The sequence below is a fragment of the Choloepus didactylus genome, chromosome 2 (genome assembly GCF_015220235.1).
Source record: "Choloepus didactylus isolate mChoDid1 chromosome 2, mChoDid1.pri, whole genome shotgun sequence".
Classification (NCBI taxonomy): domain Eukaryota; kingdom Metazoa; phylum Chordata; class Mammalia; order Pilosa; family Megalonychidae; genus Choloepus; species Choloepus didactylus.
In genome coordinates, this window is record NC_051308.1 from 79829533 (window position 1) to 79850713 (window position 21181).

At 46.2% G+C, this 21181-nt stretch overlaps 1 protein-coding gene across 2 annotated transcripts in view; it reads left to right on the forward strand.

Annotated features, from left to right (window-relative positions):
- Positions 1–21181, forward strand: part of NMNAT2 (nicotinamide nucleotide adenylyltransferase 2) — a 204460-nt gene that overhangs the window by 158738 nt on the left and 24541 nt on the right. For both annotated transcript variants that reach the window (XM_037825201.1, XM_037825200.1), the window contains exons 3-8: positions 7020–7108; positions 7931–7998; positions 10221–10299; positions 14657–14783; positions 16369–16449; positions 17648–17692. In XM_037825201.1, the coding sequence (XP_037681129.1) occupies positions 7020–7108; positions 7931–7998; positions 10221–10299; positions 14657–14783; positions 16369–16449; positions 17648–17692 (489 nt within the window). The remainder of the gene's footprint in view (positions 1–7019; positions 7109–7930; positions 7999–10220; positions 10300–14656; positions 14784–16368; positions 16450–17647; positions 17693–21181) is intronic.

The window sequence follows — 21181 nt, forward strand, 5'->3', positions numbered from 1 at the left end:
CTGGGGACTCCGTTCCCCACTCGACTCATCTGCTCACATCACTTTGCCCCCCTGGAATGGGTGCCTCCCTTCCTCTTCTCCGTCGTCAGAACCCAGCTCAAGGCTTTGTTCTAGTTCGGCTTCCCGGGCTACCCTGTCCCATTGGGATTGCTCCTTCCCCCGCAGTCCCATAGCCCTCAATGTCCCTGCCATTCATTTTGGAATCTAGTGTCTAAGTGGAATGTATGTCGTCTCCCCCTCATCGAAAACCTAAGTTACTTGGAGAAGGGGATTGTGTCTTTTACTTCTCTTTGTCCCCTACAACACCTGGCACAGTGTCTTGAACATAAGAAGCACCCATTACAATTCTGCTAGGGAATACCAGAGGTTCAGTCTGGTAGGCCGTGGGGATGACTCCTTTTAAAAAGTATTATTATTTTTTACCCCCGAGCTGGAACAGCCTTGACTGGAGGGACTCACAGCTTGGTTTCTTCCTTTATTATCCAGTGCTTGATCTTTCTGTTATTTAGAATGTTTCCCAATCCAGACAGCGATTGTGAAATTCACAAAGAAAATACAGGCAGCTCCAGCTGTGAATACAACTCAGAAGGGGTCATTTCTAATTGCAACTGAAAAAGAAAAATTGAGTTAGCATTGATGCTCTGACCACAGTGTTTCCTCCATTATCTTCCTGGAAGGGGAGAGGAGATTGCACATGTCATCCGGGGTCACTGTGGAGACAGGAGGCAGATGAGACATGTCTGTCTCCTGGATTTTTGTTAATGGGCTGAACATCCATGTTTTGTCCGTCCCCAGCTGTTTGGTCCAGCACAGGCTATTAGGGAGGGAGATTCTCCTGGTTCCAAGCAGGTGGAATGAGCCCAGAAGGCACAGCGAATCCTCAGGTTACCAAGGCTGCTGCCATCCTTGGCCCCCTCCTCACTGAAAATGGGAGCAAAAGGGGCAGGAGCAAATGGAAGGCAGCTCAGACTTGAGTGTAAAGTGTGAGAGTAATTTGGCTCCTTCTCTGGGGCAGAGCTGGTGGACAAAAATAGACCACATCTTGGGAAACCTGGCATGAAATTAAATTCCAGGGCCTTTGCCACAGCGTTGCCAACGGGCTCCCTGCCAATGTCCAGAAATGCCCTCGTCATGCCTGGTGGAGGAGGTGGTGGAGTGCAGAAGGAAGGAGAGCTTCTTTCACGGGGATCCTCATGTTTCAGGGGCTGCTGCCCCACCTGCCTTTAGTTGCTTGGTGTTCAAAATGTAGGCTGCAGGCAGCATCGGTCTCATCTGGGAGCTTGTTAGAAATGCTGAAATTCAGTCAGGGCCAGGATCAGGGTGAGGTGCTTGGGATGGCCCCTTCCCGTGCAAAATTTAAGAAGGTGCCATAAAAACCTCAGTAATCAAGATGAATATTTTTAAAAATCAAAATTAATGCAAAAAAATCCATGATGAATAAAATGTCAAAATTTTAAGTAAAGATAGCATCTGACACCGAGTTTGCACAATGCTGCCCCACTCACCTCATCCTTATCCCAGCCCTGATCTCAGGCCCACCCCTGACCTACACAATTAGAATGTGCATTCTCATAAGATGCCCCAGGGGACTCACAAGCAAGCCAAAGTTTAAGAAGCAATGCATTAGACAACAACTCTCAAGCTGTAACAACCTCAATGCTGAATCTAGGCAGCAGCAAATATGGAAAGGGATGGGCAGAAATAAAGTTCTAGAAGCAACCAACCTCACCAGTTTCCTTGCCAGTTGCCTGAATTTGTCTACCACCACCTTAAAAGTTTCTTAGTTTACTGTGCACTTTTTAAAAATTTTATTGTGAAATAGTTACAGATTTCACAGAAAGTTGCAAGGATAGTACAGAGACATTCTGTGTACCCTTTACCCAGTTTCCCTTAATGGATACATTTTATGGTAAAACTGGGATATTGAGGAAAAATGTCTGTATGGTCCCATGTCAGTTTTTTATTTTCAATTTAACAAGTAATTAGAGAGCAAATTTCAAAGAATGTTAAGGGTTACAGTTCTGCAGCTTCAGTTATTTTCTTATTGTGAAATATACATGCAAAAAGGTAATATCTTTCAAAGTATGATTTAACAAGTAGTTATATAGGAAGTTTCCAAAAGTGTTGTGAGTTAAAATATCATAGTTTCAATTATTTCCTTATTCTGAAATATCACATATACACAAAAAGGTGATAACTTTCAAATTACAATTTAACAAGTAGCTGTAGAATAACTTTCGAAGGATGCTAAAGTTGACACCCCTTGTCAACATGAACAAGTTAGGGTGGTCCTAATCAAGATACAGCACCAGTGTATCACCACAAAGATCTCTCTTTATAGTCATACCCATCCCCCTTCCCTAATCCCTGGCAACCACTAATCTGTATAATTTTGGAAAATGTTAGATAAATGGAATCATATGGTGTGCAATCTTTTGAGATTGACTTCTTTTTACTTGATATAATGACTTCTAGATTCATCCGAGTTGTGGCACGTGTCTGTAGTTCACTCCTTTTATTCCACGGTGTGGATGTACCACAGTTTGTTTAACCATTCACTAATCAAGAGACATTTTGGTTGTTTCTAGTATGGTGTTATTGCAAATAAAACTGATGGAAACAATAAAGTACATGTTTTTGTGTGGACACAAGCTTTTATTTTTCTGTAATAAATGCCCAGGAGTGCAAATGCTGAGTCATATAGTAAGTGTATGCTTAGGTTTTTGTTATTGTTGTTTGCTTTTTAACAAACTGCTAAAATGTTTTGCAGTGGCTGTACCATTTTGCATTTCCACCAGCAATGTATGAGAGATCCAATTTCTCTGCATCCTTGCCAGCATTTGGTATGGTCACTGTTTTTTGTTTTTTGTTTTTTTTTAATTTTAGCTTTTCTAATAGGTGTGTAATGATATCTCTTATTGTTTTCAATTTGCATTCCCTAATGGTTAGTGATGTTGAATGTTTTTCCTGGTGTTTATTTGCCATCAGTATAACCTCTGGTGAAATGTCTCTTCATGTCTTTTGCCCATTTTCTAATTGAATAGCAAGATTTTACCATTGAGTTTTGAGAATTCTTTCTATATTCTAGATCTGAGTCCTTTGTCAGATATATAGTTCTCAAATATTTTCTCCCAGTCTGTGACTTGTCCTTTCATCAACTTAACAGAGTCTTTTACAGAGCAAATGTTTTTAATTTTGTTGAAATCCAATTTATTGAATTTTTCTTTTTATGGGTTGTGTTTTGGGTGCCATGTCAAAGAATTCTTCACCTAGCTCTAGACCCCAAAGATTTTCTCCTATATTTTTTTCTAAAAGTTTTATAGTTTAACAGTTAAATCTGTGGTCCATTTTGAGTTAATTTTTGTATAAGGTGTGATATTTAGGTGGAAGTTCATATTTTTTCCCCGGGATGTCCAATTGCTCCAGCAACATTTGTTGAAAAGACTATTCCTCCACTGAATTGATTTTCCACCTTTGTCAAAATTCAGTTGGCCTTATTTGTGTGGGGCTATTTCTGGATTGTCTATTCTGTTTGAGAACCAATACCACAAAGTCCTGATTACTATAGCAATATAAAAAGTCTTAAAATCGAGTATACTGATTTCTTCCACTTTGTTCTTTTTAAAAAATATTTTAGTTCCTTTCCTTTTCATATATATTTTAGAATTGTTTTGTCTCTATTTTTTAAAAATGATAAGAAATACATTAAATATCAATCTGAGGAGAACTGACGTATTTACTATGTTGAGTTTTCCAATCCTTAAACATAGTATGTTTCTCCATCTATTTAGACCTTCTTGGATTTTGTTAATCAGCATTTTATAGTTTTAGCAGATAAGCCCTATACATATTTTGTTAGCTTTATACCTATTTTTTTTTTTAGTGATTCTGAATGGCATTGTCTTGTTAATTTTGGTTTCCATGTATTTGTTGCTAGCATCCAGAAATACAATTAATTTTCTTATGCTGATCTTATATTTTATGATCTTGCTGAACTCACTTATTAGTTCTAGAAGTTTTCTTATGGATTTTTGGGAATTTCTAAGTAGACCATCATGACATCTGCAAACAGGTACAGTTGTCCTTTTTCCTTTTTGGTCTATGTGTCTTTTATTTCCTTTTCTTACCTTTCTGTGCTGGTTAGAACTTCCAGCACTGTGTTGAGTGCCAGTGGTGAAAGTGGAAAACCTCATTTTATTTCCAGTCTTAGGGAGAAAGTGTTCAGTCACTATTAAGTATGATGTTAACTATGGGTTTTTGTAGATGTTCGTTATCAAGCTGAGGAAGTTCCCTTCTTTTCCTGGTTTTCTGAGAGTTTATATCATAAATGAATGTTGAACTATGCCAAATGCTTTTTTCCACGTTGATTGATATGATCATGTGATTTCTCTTCTGTAGCCTGTTAATATGGAAGATTACATTGATTAATTTTCAAATATTGAACCAACATGCACTTGTGGAATAAACTCTACTTGGTCATGGTGTGTAATTCTTTTTATATGTTGCTGACATCTATTTGCTCAAATTTTGTTAAGGATTTTTGTTTCTGTATTCATGAGGGATATTGGTCTGTAGTTTTCTGTTTTGTACTTTCTTTGTCTGGTTTTGGGATCTGTATTATTTGAGAAATGTTCCCTCCCTTTCATTTCCTGGAAGAGGTTGTGTAGAATTGGTTTTAATTCTTTTTAAACATTTGGTAGAATTTTCCAGTAAAACCATCTGGACACCAATGTACTTTTATATCCATAATTTGATTTGATCCTCATAACAACTTTGCAAAGGAGACATTTTACAGAAATGGAGCCTAAGGCTTAGAGAAATTAAGTGCATTACCCAAGATCTAGAGGCAAGAAAGTCTTCTGACCCCAAGTTCAGTGCCATTTCCCCTGTAGCACAGAGTTCCTGAGTTAGGTATCACTAGGCAGACTTCAGGCATTTGGGGTCTCTTTGGGAAACAAGGAAAGAGAATAAATCTATCTGTTCCTAAATACTTTTAGTTTAGTTGGGTTCTGGTTTCTTACTTGCTTAAGAATCCATTCACGTTAAAGGATAATGAGGCAACGGGTGGGTTCCAGTGTATAAAACCTAGTACCATTAGTACAATCACAAATATACAGTCCCAAAGACTGATGCTTGGCCGACATGGCAGTAACACATCCAACTGCAAAGCCCCAGAGGCAAAGCAGGACAAAAATGTCTAAAGGGAGGAGGAAGTCTATTCCTTTCAGAAGTTGCCTTTTGCAAGGCAGTGAACTTGGAGGCATTGCCAGGGGAAGGGGCCTCTCATCTTGGCCAGAAGAAAAGAGTGACTTATCTTTTAAGGCAACAAATTTCTTTGGCACAATGGATTTCTACTGGAAATTCTGGAGTGTGGTGTGAGTTATGGAGATGGCACCTCTCTGGACCAAGAAGTACGCCCTATAGGGGCAAAAGTAGGGCCTGGCAGCCTTCTACATATGAATATTTACAGAGCACCTGTTGCTCAATCAACAGGCCACTATGCTAGGCACTTAAAAACCAAAGAAGTCTTTGGCATGGGCGACAGACTGGACCACATTTGGCCTACAGATATGTTTTCTTATGCCCGCAGAGTGTTCAAAAAGACAATGCAACTAGTCTAGGTTGTTTGACCTATAAGCAGCTGAGTTTCAGTCATCTTACACCCAGCCTACTTCTCACATGTGTGTTACTGGCACACTTCTGTTTGTGAGTTTGGGACCTCTTAGGTACAGCAAAGTCCCTGCCTTTGAGGCACTCATAGTATGAAAGAAGAGTTAGGGCATCATCTCTCAGGAACAATTTCCAGGTCCCTTGGGCTGGATGCACAGCGAGCTCATAGGGCAGTAAGTCCAGAGAAGGTGGGTGTTGGACAGAGCAGGCATGCTAGTTATAGGGTAGAGCTGGGCCTCAAGTGGAGTGCTTGGGTAAGTGGAGAGTAAGGATAATAAGACCTGCCTTATTCAGAAGGCAGGGTGGGTAAAAGCCAAGGACCCGATGTAAACGATCCTGAGGAAGACTGGGGGTGAAAGCCCAATTAAAGGGAAGGGGGGCTGGGAGATTTCCTCAAATACCGCAAGTGTTTGTTACTGATGGCTTAAAAAGGTCTTCAACTTGTTCCTAGCTGGAACTCTTTTATTTTTTATTTTATTTTTTTTTAAGTTTTAAGAGATCCAGCAAAGTAGTCCTGGAAACTTGCTTGTAAATATACAGCAGGCCTTCTTGCCTGGGCCTTCGTTCACTTATAAATTCTTTCACCTGTAAAATCCATACTGATTTCTTCATTGGTGCAATACAAGCTCAGGCCCTATTGGGAAATGTACAGTGAGCCCTCTTGGAAGTAAGACAGAACCCAAGCTCTTCAGCCCCTTCCTAGATTGCTTAACTTTCTCACAAAAATGAAATTGGGCTTGTCTGATAAATTTGGAAAGGCAACATCACATACCTTCCATAGGAAAAAGTCTTTTTCTGACTCAGCTTTTCTCAACCTAGTATAAAGATAGTTGGTGGTTTTCTGGTTTGATGGTTTATTTTCCTTAATTATGTACCAGACCCTTTAAATTTGTTTTTGGTGGTTTTTCTCTTCTGAGTAATTAGATGAGGCGATCAGAACACCTTTCATATTATAAGGAGGCTTTATTTCTTCTTCTTTTTAACTACTCCCCCAAGTAGGAGTTTCTGCATGTGATAATGGGGGTAAATTCCAATTTTGTAGCTTTAATGTCTCCTAACGAGGTGCTTGTCATAAACCCCTTTGAGATACATGGGGCTTATCCAACATAGGTCTTTAAAAACTGGATTAATCACTTTGAGTTCTAAATCCTTTTGCTTTGGGGGCTGAAATCTGGTTCCATAATCTTTTGAATCACCAGCATTATGGTCTGAAAGCTAGCACTCTATTTGAAAGGCAAAAAAGATGGGAAGTAAACCTTAGCCCTGTAGAGCTGAACATACTGATTTCAATTATCACCTTTAATCCACACCTGTCCTCTTATAATATGTGGTTTTCTTCTCTTAATTAGAAAGAGCCAGGGATTATCTGCACAAGACTGGAAGGTTTATTGTGATCGGTGGGATTGTCTCTCCTGTCCACGACTCCTATGGCAAACAGGTGACTCCTTCCTTTGTCCCTCTCCCCCTTCACCCTCCCTTCACTCACCAAATAGCTCCTCTGACATAAAACAGCCCCACTGCCATCTCTGCTAAGATTCCCAGAAATGCAAAATGCTTAACAGCAGGCATCCTGCTTCCCATCTCTGGACCACAGTAGGATCTGAGCGAATGGGTGCTGGGGCAGCAGCTGGTAGGAACAGGCATTGACACCTGCACACAAGGAGGTGTCCACTTCCAGCCCACAGGCTCAGCCAGAGCTCCTTGAAGGAGAGCAGCTCTCCCGCCGAGTGTGAATTGGCACAGATGCCAGATTGGCTGCTGGTTATGGGTCAAGCCGCAATGGGGCAAGTCTTTCCCAGGATTTTAGGAGAAAAAGGTCTCTGCCTCTTGCAATCCAACTTAAAATTCATTTCTCTGCCCCACCCTCCCTACCGAAAAAAGAGGAGCTCTACCAGTCATCCTCCTTTCCTCCCACAGATAAAACATGGTGGGCCCTTGGGAAAGACCCCTAACTATCCAGGCTGAGCCATGAGACAAGGCACCATTTGCTGTGTTGAGTCTCATCTCTGCTCCACAAAAGGAGACTCATCTATTGAACTTACTGGGGCAGTTACTCCACACACCCTTTATTCCTTTTCTTTCCCTTCTGCCACTCCAGCCTGTCTGTGTGGCAGATGGACCAGTAAAGGGCTCACACTCCTCATTTCCTCACACCACCAATACTTGGCTGCATTTTTCTAATGGGCTGTCTTGGAATGGTATTTCAGAGATCCTGTGGGGAGGGAGGGAGCCTCCTAACGATTGCTCTTTCGTTTCCCAGGGTCTTGTGTCCAGCCGGCATCGACTCATCATGTGTCAGCTGGCAGTCCAGAATTCCGATTGGATCAGGTAGGGCCAGCCTGGTGATGCCGGAGATTCGAGTGGGGAGGAGATGGGTGGCTCTTGGACCCACTGGTGGTGGAATGGGGAAATAGGAAGAGTCCCAGGAGCAACCTGGGTCCTGCAAATTTTGGAACAGCTCTTAGCCTTGTACAAGCCCTTCAGGGGTGGCCTAACTGTTAATTTTATTTTTTAACTAGGCTGTGGGGTCCATTAAACGTAAGAGGGGCTTTAATTGTTTTATTAGTTTTGGCACTTTTGGATCCTGGGGTGATTCTTGGTGCTTCCAAATAACATCATTGGGTTTGGGGTGAAGCATAGCCAAATAATTGGAAATTCCTCCCGTCCATCACTCTCACTAACTTCCATTAACTACCACTATCTTTCAGGGAATGTTTCCTGGATACTTCCCATTCCTGAACTCAGGCTTCTTAAGGGCCCAAAGCTAACTCTGGGACAAGAGTGCAAACTGTACTCACTGCTTTTCCCATTCAATGATCCCTGAGCAGTCCTTTGCTAAGATGGGAGACACTGAGCTTGCAGTGTAATTAAAGCAAGCTTCCACTAATTATGCTAATTATGCTCCCCCAAGTTCCTGCAGTTATAATGTGTATGAGAAGATGACATTAAAAAAAAATAATAGCACACCACTTGTGCTATAATTTCCTCCTGTGGAAAAATAAGCAGCACCCAGAGGTTTCCATGAAAGGGGGGTGAATGGTGGGAAGCTGACCTCAGAAGGAGGGATGCAGAGTGAGTTAGCTGAGAAGAGATGGGTTAGGAGGAAATGAGAGCAGTGAAGGAAAGAGACAATAATAATTAAACAGTAAACCTTGGCATTTGTGTGCTGTGATTTGTGTGAGAAGCACAGGCCCTTTCACACACTGTCTCATCCTCCCAAGATACAGGCTCAGTAGAGAGACATCTGCCTTTTCACGGGTGAGAAACCAGCCCAGAGAAGTTAAGGTACTTAATAATGGACAGGATATCTATAGTCAACTTGGGATAAGAAACAAGCTCTCTTAACCCCATAACTTGTGACCTACTGGGAAAAATGGGGTCCATGAGGAAAATACTTGGCAGGAAGCTGTTACTATTTTGTTGTAATTAGGAGATTCTAGAGAAATTCCCTTATTCATTCAACAAACATTCACTGAGTGCCTTCTGCCTGCCCTGCACTGCTCTGGGCACTTGGAATAGCCAGAATTCCAAGAATTGAGATCACTAGGGAGGCTTAGAGCTCTAGAGACGGGGGCTGGATGCAGCAGGGCCCTGCACATGGCTTTGGGGAAGCCTGTTTTCCTATGTCAGGTGTCTGCCCATCTCCAGGCACATGTGTGTGCCCAGGCTGGGGAAAAGCGGTGGTCTGGGGCAGCCAGGCTCAGGGTAAGCTGACTCTCTAAGGCTTTTTAGTTAGTGAGATCTCAACTCTGGGAACCTTGGGTGGGTGTGCATGGGGTGGGGGGTGGGCAGGGAATGCTCAACTGCTAAGAAAATGTTTAAGAAATATTCCAATTTAGCAGCTCATTAAGTTGGCAATTAAACCCCAGGGCTGCATCAGTCTGGGTCTGGATCCCTGCTCACTTCACATCTTGGTGTGCAGAAGGGTTTGGCCAGTCTATGCCTGTCAGTGTGACTGTCATGCTCCTCCCTGCTGAACCCACAAGGCATTCCACAGGGAGGCAGACAGGGGCTGGTTCCCCAATGCTTGCAGCCTGAGGAGGGTAACAGCAGCCACCACTTGATGGGGACCCGGCTCATTTAATCCCTGTCACAATCCTATAAGGTCCAGGGGAGAACTCCCATTTTGCAGGTGAGAATAAGAGCAAGACTGAACTAAGCACTTTACATATAAAACTCATTGAACCCTCCTGAAAACCCCAAAAGATAGTTACTGTTGTTATCCCCTTTTTTCAAATGGGGAAACTGAGGCACTGAGCAGTGACATAAGGTTCCCAAAATCACACCTTAGAAAGTGCTGGGGCTAGAATTAAACCCAGGCAGACCAGCACCCGTATCCATTCTCGCAAGCATGTGCCATACTGCTCTCATTTTACAAAGGAGGAGGCCCAGAAAAGTGCCTCAAGCCTATGTCTTATCTGAATCTAGATCTACGCACACAGTATGACTAGGTCAACCAAGCTCTATGATCTCTGGTCTTTGGAAGGGACCAGAAAGGAAAGGCTGAATGGGAATGGAAACCAAGGGAAACCTCTTTCCAATTCTGTTAGGGTGGACCCATGGGAGTGCTATCAGGACACCTGGCAGACGACCTGCAGTGTGTTGGAGCATCACCGGGACCTCATGAAGGTGAGCTGGGCCGCGGCTGAGGAGTGCGGGAGGCGCTGGGCCTGCAGAAGCCAGACTGGGCATGGAAAGGATGCTGGTGCCCACTGACCTGATTTTAGTCTCCTATTTCACAGCCAGTTATGGGGAGATCACCCATGAATGGCACCAAGAAGGGCAGTGAATAAGGAACCAGATGCAGCACGAGAGGCTGCTCTCTGCCTTCTACCCTCTAACTTGGGCTCCCAGTTGGGGCATTACTGCTGGATACGACCTGGGGCAAATTTCATCTTCTGGTAGCAAGTTCAAGACTGAGAGGAAGGAGTTTTAGGACTCCAGAAAGTGAGGAGAGGAAGAGACTGGGCAAAGGAGGGCAGGAGAAGAGAAGAGTACTTGGGGGAGGTACAAGCAGCCAGGCCCCCCTGCCCTGCCTAATGTGGGACTGCCTCGTAACCTTAATTGGGCATAAGGGTGCAGCTGCTGAGCCACTTCTCACTTGTCAGTCACTGTGGAATAATTCCTACTCATTCCTACTCACCAGAGCGCTACTGGCAGATGGTATTCTCACCTCTGTTTTATTAATGGGTAAAAGGAAACACAGAGAGGAGAGCTCATTTACCTGAAGACACAGTGAATGCTTAGGGAACACAGATGTGTGAGAATTCCCAACAGCTCCTGCATTTCTGTCTGGGGTCTGGGGGTTACAGCTGAGCTGCACAGACTGAAGAGCTGGTTGCCAGCAGCACTGGGCAGAGTCCAGAAAACAACCATCACGGATCAATACCAACCCATTGCCCCCCACCCCCCACCCCCCCCCCAGTGACAGGATGAAAAACCATGCCATCGATAGCAAGAAGCCTGGCAGACCAAAACAAGAAACAATAAATCCTTCTCACCTCCACCGGCCCTGATGCAGAGCACTCCCCAGCCCCAAATAATAACCAAAACGGCACTGTTCTGAGGCATGGTGGGCTCTCATCCTATTTGTGTTCTTGCTGTTAGAGGACCTGTCAGAACCTTCTTCTTGAGGAGCCGACAGGACCCACTGACCACCCCATGCTCCATCAAACAGGCAGCTGAGCTTTATTTTAATAAGGGTGGAGCTTTTGGGCTCCAGATCACCCTGGGGGGTTAGGAGCAGGAGAGGTAGAGAGGGCTAGCTAGCTGTTGTTTAATCCATTAAAGTTTTTTGTTTCCCATGGAACTGAAGAAAGCTGATCTCCTGTTCTTCCACTTTCAGAACCCTTCACACACATTCAGAGTCTTTTCCGGTCTCCTTGAACTAGAGTTGGGTGACTTGCTCTTCTGTGCTGGGCTCAACAAGAGCAGTAATAATAGTAATCACTTACTGTATAAGGGTGTATCAATCAGGATAGGCTAAGGTATGCTGTGATAACAAACAACACTAAAATCACAGTGGCTTAACACAAGTGATTTTCTCACTTATGCTACATGTCAGCTGGAGGTCAGATGGGGGCCTGTGCTCCTTCTGGTCACTCAGAAGATTCTTCATGACGTGTGCATCCATGACCATCTTGGCAGGAGAGAGACTGCAGGGAATCGTGAACTGGTTTTTAAAGCTTCTCCCTGCAAACGATACATCTCATTTCTGCTCACACTGCATTGGCCAAAGCAAGTCACATGACCGTACTCCAAAAGGAGTGGGGAAGTACAGTCCTACTATGTGCCCAGAAAGTGGAGAGCTGGCAATACTGGTGAATAGCATTGATAACTACCACGTAGAATCTTACAGCATAGCTTTTTTTTTTTTTTTTTTCCATTTGTGATGTAGGACAGGGCTATTATCACTGTTTTTCAGAATCAAGACACAAACTCAGAAAGGTTAAATGAGTTGTCTAAACTCAACCAGCTGGTTTACTCAAGTCTTTCAATTCTGTATCCCTGGTCAGTTCCAATAGATGATCCAGTCTTCTTCCTTCACTCTGGCTGAGTTCTGAGGGGAGTTTGCCACAGCTTCTGACTGGAGAAGGTCCAGAAGAAGTGGGCAGGAAGGCCTTCACCATGTGACAACCTCCCTGGACTGTTCTGTCACTTGTGCACATGAGCACACACACACACAAACACACACACATGCTCACGCTTATACTTACCATCCCTTTGCTCAAGTTTAGGCCACATGGCAAGCAGAGGCCGTTTAAGCCTACTAACCTAACTTTCCTCCCTGATCCTAAAGCTAGGCTACCAAGCAATGCCCCTTCCCCCTCTCTGGCAGCCTCCTAGGACCAAAATTATCTTGAGGGGTGGGGGTGGACTAGTGAAGAGAGCAGATCTATAGATAGAGAAGATTAGGAAAGAGGAGAGCATTTGCCCAGCTCCACCCTATGGTTTGTCCCTATGCTCAAGCCAATTCCCAGGTGGGATTCTAATTTAATAGGGCAGAGTCTCTTGCTCAGGAAGGAGATGAGAAACAAAGTGGTCATGAGAGCTTCCAAGGGTGGCAGGGAGATAGGATTTGGAGCAGAGGGGGAAAAGAAATAAAAGTGTTCAGGCCCTAGCTCAACCCCAGGAGCTACTATGCCTGCCGTTGGAGGGGGAAACCTCAGCCTCCATGATGGAAGGGAGGTCAGGGACCCTCAGTGCACACCCAAGCCCTGGCTTTTGTGTTACTGTCTAAAGGCCTGGGCTTCCTGAACCTTTCCTCTGTTACCAGGAGGCATGAGTTGGGCCAGAGGAGAGCAGCCAGGAGCCCCTGCTGTTGCAGTGATGGGCAGAGGCAACGGAGAATGTAGGTCACAGATGGCCCCCCACCTTGGAGCGAGAGCTTGGAGCTGATTCCTCATAATTCCCATTCTCCCCACTCCCAGGGACAGGCTGTGGTTTCTGGCTTAGAGAGTAGACTACCTGAGTGATAGAGATGCATCTCAATAGGTAACTGGGGCTATACGAATGTCAGAGCACACCGAGGGCTGAGGAGGCCAGAACAGGGCATGCGGCCAGCCACTTAGTTTTCTAGGATAGAACAAGTCAGATGGGACAAATGATGTAGCAAGAGGAAGGTAGTTGGGAGGAAGAAATTCCTCAGCTGCCAGATCAGTTATTAAATGAGAATATGACATTTCCTTTTCTAGAGGTAAAATAATAATAAAAAAGAAGCAGACCTGTTTCCACCCCACCAGCTGCAGCTGGGCAGAGAAACTTACGAAGCTGAGATCTGGCAGTACCCAGCCCCAGCCTGACTTCCATCTGTGCCTGGATGCTGCTGTGATCTCCTTCCATCAAGAATATTTCAAAAGTGACAGGACACCCCATGAGACACATGTCTGTTCTTCCAGGGCTCAGAAGGCCCCAGGTGCTGTTCTGCCTGCTTGTGGAAGAGGTGCATTCAGAGGGTCACCCTGGCCCTAGGGGATTGGAGTTCCTCTGACAGCAGAGCTCAGTAATCCAGAAAGGGTGGTGTGTAGTGGTGGTGGTGGGTGGTGGGTACCAGCACTCCTGAGATTCTGGCTTTCAGGGAAGGGACCTTGAATGAGCAATGGTCCTTGTGAAGACAAACAGAAAATTCGTTCTCTGTTTCACTGTTGTCCGATAGCTACTCTCCCACTCACTGAGGGCAAGTGAGGGCTGGTTCTGGGTCAGCTGTGAAGAATGCAGCGCTGTGAGCTCTATGTTTTCTGCAGCCCTAGAGAGAAGCCACAGGCCAGATAACACAGGATGATAACACACATAGAATTTCCGTCTGGCTCTGGAATGTGCATTTGCGCTGGTGAGCAGGTGCAAGGGTGCTCAGAACACCCCGCCCTGCCTCACGCAACACAAACACGTCCTGCTCTGCCTGGCACCAGCTCCCTTGCTCGTTATTGGCAGCTCTGGACTTGAGAGGCTGCAGGTGGTGATAGTGCCTTTGTTTGTATGACCTTTCCCAAGCTCCCAGTGCCCTTGGCAGACGTTATCTCATCTGAGCCCCCAGAAGCCAGTGGGGAGGGCAGGTATTCATGTTACCTAGAAGATTGTAGGATCAGCTGCCATTTACTCTGTTCCTCCATGTGCCAGGCACGCCACTAGGCACTTTTCACGTGCTCACTTGTGTAATCTACCACAACCCAGAAAGGCAGGTATATTGTCAGAATCTTGGAGTGGAAGTTCAAGAGGGATGATGTACCTGTCACTCGGCTAAAAGAGGGCAAAGCTAGAATTTGAACCGAGTTCTGCCTAACACTCAGCCCATGCTTTTCCCATTTTGCTACCAGTTTCCTGCTAGCCTACTGGCCACACGATGGAACTAGGTCTCAAGCCCACTCCCAGTGCTTTCCCATAGCTACAGGTACCTTACTGTGCTGAGCATTAGACGAGCACCAGATGAGCATTTGGGGATTCGTCACTTGACTAATGACACTGACTCTGAACTTCTCCCTTTCTCTAGCGGGTGACCGGCTGCATCCTCTCCAACGTCAACACACCTTCTATGACACCTGTGATTGGACAGCCCCAACACGAGACCCCCCAGCCCATTTACCAGAACAGCAACGTGCCCACCAAACCCACCGCAGGTAGGGGAAGAGTGGTCTAGAGCAGTGGTTCTCACGCTTCACCTGGAGAGCTTGATACAACACAGATTATTGCTCCTATGTCAGAATTTGATTCAGTGGGTCTGGGAGGGGGAAGATAATTTGCATTTCTAACACTCTGAGAAACCTTGATATAGAGCATCAGAGAGGAATAGTCACAAAGAGAGAGAGAAGGGGTGGGGAGGGAGAGAGAAGAGGGATATACAGGGGTGGGGTTGTGCATTCTTCTGCATTTAAGTATAAATATAATTGGATACACTGAGAATAAAATAAAGCATTTTTTTCTGCCTCTTTCAGGGAGGTTGAAGAGCTTACCTGAAGTCACACAGCGATAAAGTAGCAGGGCTGGGAGTCAAACCCAGGCAGTTAACTCCTAAGCACCACCACCCCCATCACTTAGTCCCCTCCCCAGTAACAGAGAGTGTGGGTCATCAACACTTAACCAATACCTACTGGTGTATGCCTGCACAGTGCTCAGTGCTTTAAATGAGTTCTGGCTTAATGCAGAAATCCATGATATAGATATCATGTTGCCATTAACAAATAGAAATGGGATTCAGACAAGGTAACTGATTTGCCCAAGTCACACAGCTCAAAAGCAGAAGAGCCAAAATTCTTACTCAGGACTGTCTGTCTCCAAGATTTGTGTTCTTTCTAATATTTTCTTTCAGGCCAGTTCTAAGAGACAGATTCTGGAAGAGGGAGCACTACTTTTCAAGCATAAAACCAAAAGCTGTTAGATTATTATAAGTAGGGTAATTAACAAAGAAGTTCCAGAATTTCACAGTTTGCATACAGCTGCATGTGGGGGCTCAGAAAAAATTTTCTGTATTGGAGCCCAGAGAGATAATTGAAAACCAGATCCCTTTCAGCTAAAATAGCATGTCTGATTATTTTAAAGCCCATCTGCATGGGAAGGAATGCTTTAGCCCAAGAGAATTATTCCAAGCATGTACTTTGTCACAGCCTTAGGGTCCTGGGATCTGGGTGTTACTGTCCAGTGGTGGGAGTGGCTGAGGACGGAGCTTAGGACAAGCTCAGTGAAGAGAAATGCTCATGATATAAAAAATGAAAAAAGCAAACATAGCATATATGCCGTTTAAAAATAGAACATGATCGAACCTATGCTGTGTAGACATACCTATGTAATACACATTTATAAAATGGAAGAGAGGCAATAATAAACCAACGTGTTAGCAGTCATTATCTCTAGGGGTGGAAGGTTGCCTGCTTTTTACTTTCCTCTTTATAGTCTTTAACATTTTCCAATCTTTTTCTTTTGTTCTTTTTTTTTTTTTTTTTGGCAATGTAACAATTGTGACCAGAAAATAGATTCCAGTCTATGGCTCAAGATGTTTGTGCCTTTGACTGTGAATGAGGAGAAGGAATTTTTGTTGTCATATTTCTGTTCTTTCTCTCTACCCTCCTTCTGCCTCCCGCTCCCCAACTCCTGCCCCTCTCCAGTGCAACCCCGTTGTTTATAGTAGCCCAAATGCCAGGCCAACACCTGTGTAAGTTGTGAGTGGTTCTCTCCCTCTGCCCCTGTCTGTCTTGCTCTCTCCCATAGCCAAGATCTTGGGAAAAGTGGGAGAAAGCCTAAGCCGGATCTGCTGTGTCCGCCCACCCGTGGAGCGCTTTACCTTCGTGGGTAAGTGAGCAAGAACCTTCTTTCCAAAACCCGACTCTCTTCTTTCCCTCCTCCCTTCATTCATTCAGCACTGAGCACCTGCTATGGGATGACCATTTATAGAGCAATGATTAAGAGAGACTGGAGGAGATGGGAATGTCAAGAGGCCCGCAATGCCCAGCTGTGGTGGGCGCCCACAGGAGAAGTCAGCCTGGCCTGGGCTGCCTGGGACACCTCACATGGTCTCCTCCCCCTGAGGCTGTGCGCATTCCCCACCCCCTGTAGGGTTTCGATGGGGCCCAGAGTCCTGGCCCAGGCCCTCCCAGCTCCGGGCAGGTCTGCACTCCGGGCAGGTCTGCACTCCTGCTGAGTGGCTAAGGCAGCACACACTCTTTCCTGAGTTGCCTCTGCCTGGCTGCTCCCCCAAGGACTCACAAGCGGAGAATATCAGAGTCCAGAAGGCTCTTCTGAAAACCCCAAATTCAACTCCATAGAAAAGCTGAAGACCTAGACCTCATTCAGTTGGTTCTTTGGGGCCTTTGTTTCCTGCCATTTCTGCGATTTCCAATTTCAGGCATCTTAAAAGGAATTAAGAGAGGGATGATTGAGGAGGGAGGCAGGGGACAAAGATAACCTCTCTGGTTTTGTGGGTGTGCACACTCTCGCACACTCATGCAGCCCATACAGGCACTGCACATGAGAGGGCGAATACCAAAGGCTCTGCTTCCCCATCTCCCTGTGGGCTCTTGCTACATACTGCCACATGGAAAATTTCAACATCTCGATTTTGCTTGTTGTTTAAACCAGGCAACTCCTAAGGAGAGAGGGCCACCTCCTTATAACTCTGAAAGCTGCCTCCTTAGGTTTTGAAGACGTTGCTCTTGTGGACAGCCGCCCTAAGATTAGAAATAGAAGGCATTCAGCATGAGCATGTGTGGGTCCCTCACTGGTTCTCCAGTGAGCCCCTCTAATACTGGAAGTCCCAGAAATGTGAATTCCTGCCCTTGGGGTGTAAGGAGTTGGCTCCCTCCCTCTCTGTTTTATGCTGGACTGTGCTCTCTGCTCACTCTTCTCAGATGCCCTCTGTGCAGGGAGGCAACGGTATCCCCTACTCCCATCCACCCCCACCCAAATCCCTGGGCAGACCAAGTGTTGGGTACCACATAGGGCCCAGGAAGCTGGGTCCCTAACACCTCTGTTTTCCCTCTTCCCTCCCCAGATGAGAACGCCAATCTGGGCACGGTTATGCGGTACGAGGAAATTGGTGAGTGGGACTGGGCAAGCAGGGATATTTGGAGCTGCCAGCTTTTACCCAGGTGGGGAAGGGGAAAGACTCCAAAACTTGAATGCAGCAGGGTCTACCGTCAGGAGAATAATTGTTCCCAAGCAAGATCACATTCTTAATTATCTCTCCTAACTGGGCTCTCCTAACTGGGGTCAGGCCAGTTCCCAGGAGATAGGACTGGATCAGGTAGCCATTTTTCCTTTCGGGACCCTTTCTCCCTCATCTAAAAGCTGCCAAAGTTGAGTCTTAGTGGTGGCCAGAGAGACCCTTCTTTTGGCCACAAATGCTGCACTCAAGGTAGAAGAGCTCCCCTGCCATTCTTATCAGTGGTTTTCAGTGCTTGAAGGTGGAGGAGGAGAGAGGGGGCTGAGAGCCACTTCTACCTCTCCCCTGCAGCCTTGGGGCGCAGCTAAGCAGTCCTAACTGTGTGACAGGAGAGGAGGCCAGAACCAGGGGGAGGGGGTCACACAGGGCTGTTAGAGGGGGAAGGAGCTGATTGTCCTATGTTAGCGAGCTAAGCTCTAGGCAACCATGAGAAACAAATCAGAAAATTGAAATCTTTCCAAGGTTCCAGGGTGGACGATAAGTGGGAGACACAAGTATCTGATGCTGGAGAAAGGGCAGACAAATGCCAGAATGGAGCTGGGGGCTAGAGTTGGCCCAGACACCAGGAGGGTCAGTGACAGCTGGAATGCCTGGGTCTCCAGGATGATGGGCAGCCTGGTACCCTGCAGACATGCTCCATCTTCAGCCCCCAGTAGAGAGGTACTGGAGGCACCCCTCTCCTTGGATTCTTCTGTCTAAGGACAGGAGATCAAGGCCTACTGCCATGATCCTGGGAGGAATGGGGACTGTATCTGAGTACCAGGTTCTCCTAGGAGGCCCAATGGGCATTTTCAACGGGTTCTCTGGGTCTCTCCTCTGACCTGAGGCGCAGCAGGATGCTCGAGTCAGCTTGCCCCCAGTTCATGAGAACCGATGGTAAAATTTTCAGGAATTTTGTAAATTGGTTGTTAAACACAGCCATTATTAAAAATTGTTATATTAACTCACAATTAAATTGTATTAAAAACAAAGGTCATCAAAAGGGGGATGTGAAAGGAAATGAAATAAGCTTCAGTGGCAGAGAGATTCCAAAACGAGCCGAGAGATCACTCTGGTGGGCACTCTTACGCACACTTTAGACAACCTTTTTTAGGTTCTAAAGAATTGGGGTAGCTGGTGGTGGATACCTGAAACTATTAAACTACAACCCAGAACCCATGAATCTCGAAGACAGTTGTATAAAAATGTAGCTTATGAGGGGTGACAGTGGGATTGGGAATGCCATAAGGACCAAACTCCACTTTGTCTAGTTTATGGATCGATGTGTAGAAAAGTAGGGGAAGCAAACAAACAGACAAAGGTACCTAGTGTTCTTTTTTACTTCAGTTGCTCTTTTTCACTCTAATTATTATTCTTGTTATTTTTGTGTGTGTGCTAATGAAGGTGTCAGGGATTGATTTAGGTGATGAATGTACAACTATGTAATGGTACTGTAAACAATCGAAAGTACAATTTGTTTTGTATGACTGCGTGGTATGTGAATATATCTCAATAAAATGATGATTAAAAAAAAAAAAAAAAAAAAAAAAAAACAAAGGTCATGAATAATCAAAACTCCTCACTCCCTACTTATTTTACATTTTAATCTCATTTATTTACCTGCACATCACTGTCTGAGGCCCACAAGAAGGGGCACCTGGCTTCCTGGTTGCTCTGAAGAAGGCGAAGGCGGTGGGAGCACTGGGCTCAGGTTGCACAGCTCCTGAACACCCAGAAGGCCAGGAGGAAGTGCAGGTGCTAGGCTGGGATGGAGGTCCTGCACCCCCACATCCCGCAGCTTCCACTCCTTACCAGGAACTGCTGCCTTCCTGGACAGGCTCCTGGACCAGCAGAGCTCAGAGCAGTCTTCAGACTTTTAACTATATTACAGTGAGCATTTCTCTTTCTCCTTGTTCTAGAAAGTTTATTGTGGCCACATTTCAGCCATGGCCTTATTTATCTTCCAGCACTTGGGGCCACTGTATTAGGCCATTCCCTGGCCTCCCCGACGCAGGGAGTTTCCCCTGCTACTGATAGGTCAAGGCTCCTCGGAGTTCCTCGGAGTTGCACGGAGAGCGGCTGGTTTGCCCAGTGCTTTCACTTCTATTATCTCCCCACAGCCCCGTCCTGGTTACTCTTCCTGCCCCCGTAGTGGTTGCCCTGATCAGGCCATCACGTGATGGAAAATGGAGCTCTTCCCTCTGGCTTGCCCTGAGGCTCTGTCTGTCCAAACCCCTCAACCCCGCCATCCACTGAAAGGGGAGGAGCCTCCAGTGTATTCGTAGATAGGAAGGAGCAGTGGGGGGTAAGGCGTAGACAGCACTCAGGTTCCGAGAAAGGGGAGATGGGCAGCAGCTGTCAGGACGGTAACGGTGGCGGCTGCCCGGGTGTGCAGTGGGGGCTGGAATGGGCCGCAGGGCCCGGGCTTCGCATAGCGGGGATTCCTGCGAGAGGAGTGGGGAGGGAGAGCGCCGATGCTGGCTGCCCGGCCTCGGTGGAGGGTGAAGCGGGGAAGGAGGCGGAGCCCAGGAGCCGGGAGCGAGCCGCCCTGCCTCTAGATCTCCGTGCTGTGTGTGGCCCTGGGCTCCCGCGCCCCGGTTTCGAAATCCCCTTGCACAATTCACGCGAAGCCAAAAGCCGTTTTCTCCCAGCTCGGCGCTATGGCCCCATTTCGATGTTCTTAAGCAGGTGACTACTCCTCGGGGGCTGCCCCAGGCCAAAGGCTTGCGGGCTGGAAACGTGCCTTGGTCTCGTAGGATAAACCCGAAGGTGTAACCACTGCCCTCCAGCGGCCGCAGGTGGCATCTCAGGGGCTGCCAGGGGCTGCCTGTGACAGATACATCTGCTCTGGTCCCGCAGTAACGGAGATCCCACTTTTTAACTTTTTGTGCTTTGGCTTTAAAAAAAGTTCCCTCATTATAGTTGGGTGGGGCAGCAAGTCCCTGGCCTGGGAATACAAAAGAGATTCGTTTTTATGGCTGCTGTACAGCAAGGTTTCTCAACCTCGGCTCTATTGACATTGAGGCCCGGAAAATTCTTTGCTCTGGGGGGCTGTCTGTGTGCTGAGGGATGCTTAGCAGCATCCCTGGTCTCTAACCACTAGATGTCTACACTCCCCCACTCTAGTTGTGACCACCGAAAATACCTCCAGACGTTGCCAATTGTCCCCTGGGGGGGCAAAATCACCCCCAGTTGAGAACCACTGATCCAGACTGTGCCCTGGACACAATCACCTAAGTGAACTTTTAGGCACCCGGAGTTACAGAGCCTCAGCCTCTCAGCAGGGAACAGACCTGGAACTCTGGGTGGCTCCAAGTGGGGGCGAGGCGGGGCGAGCAATAGGGTCTCAGGCATGAGCCCAGTCTGGCTCTTCTCAGCCATACC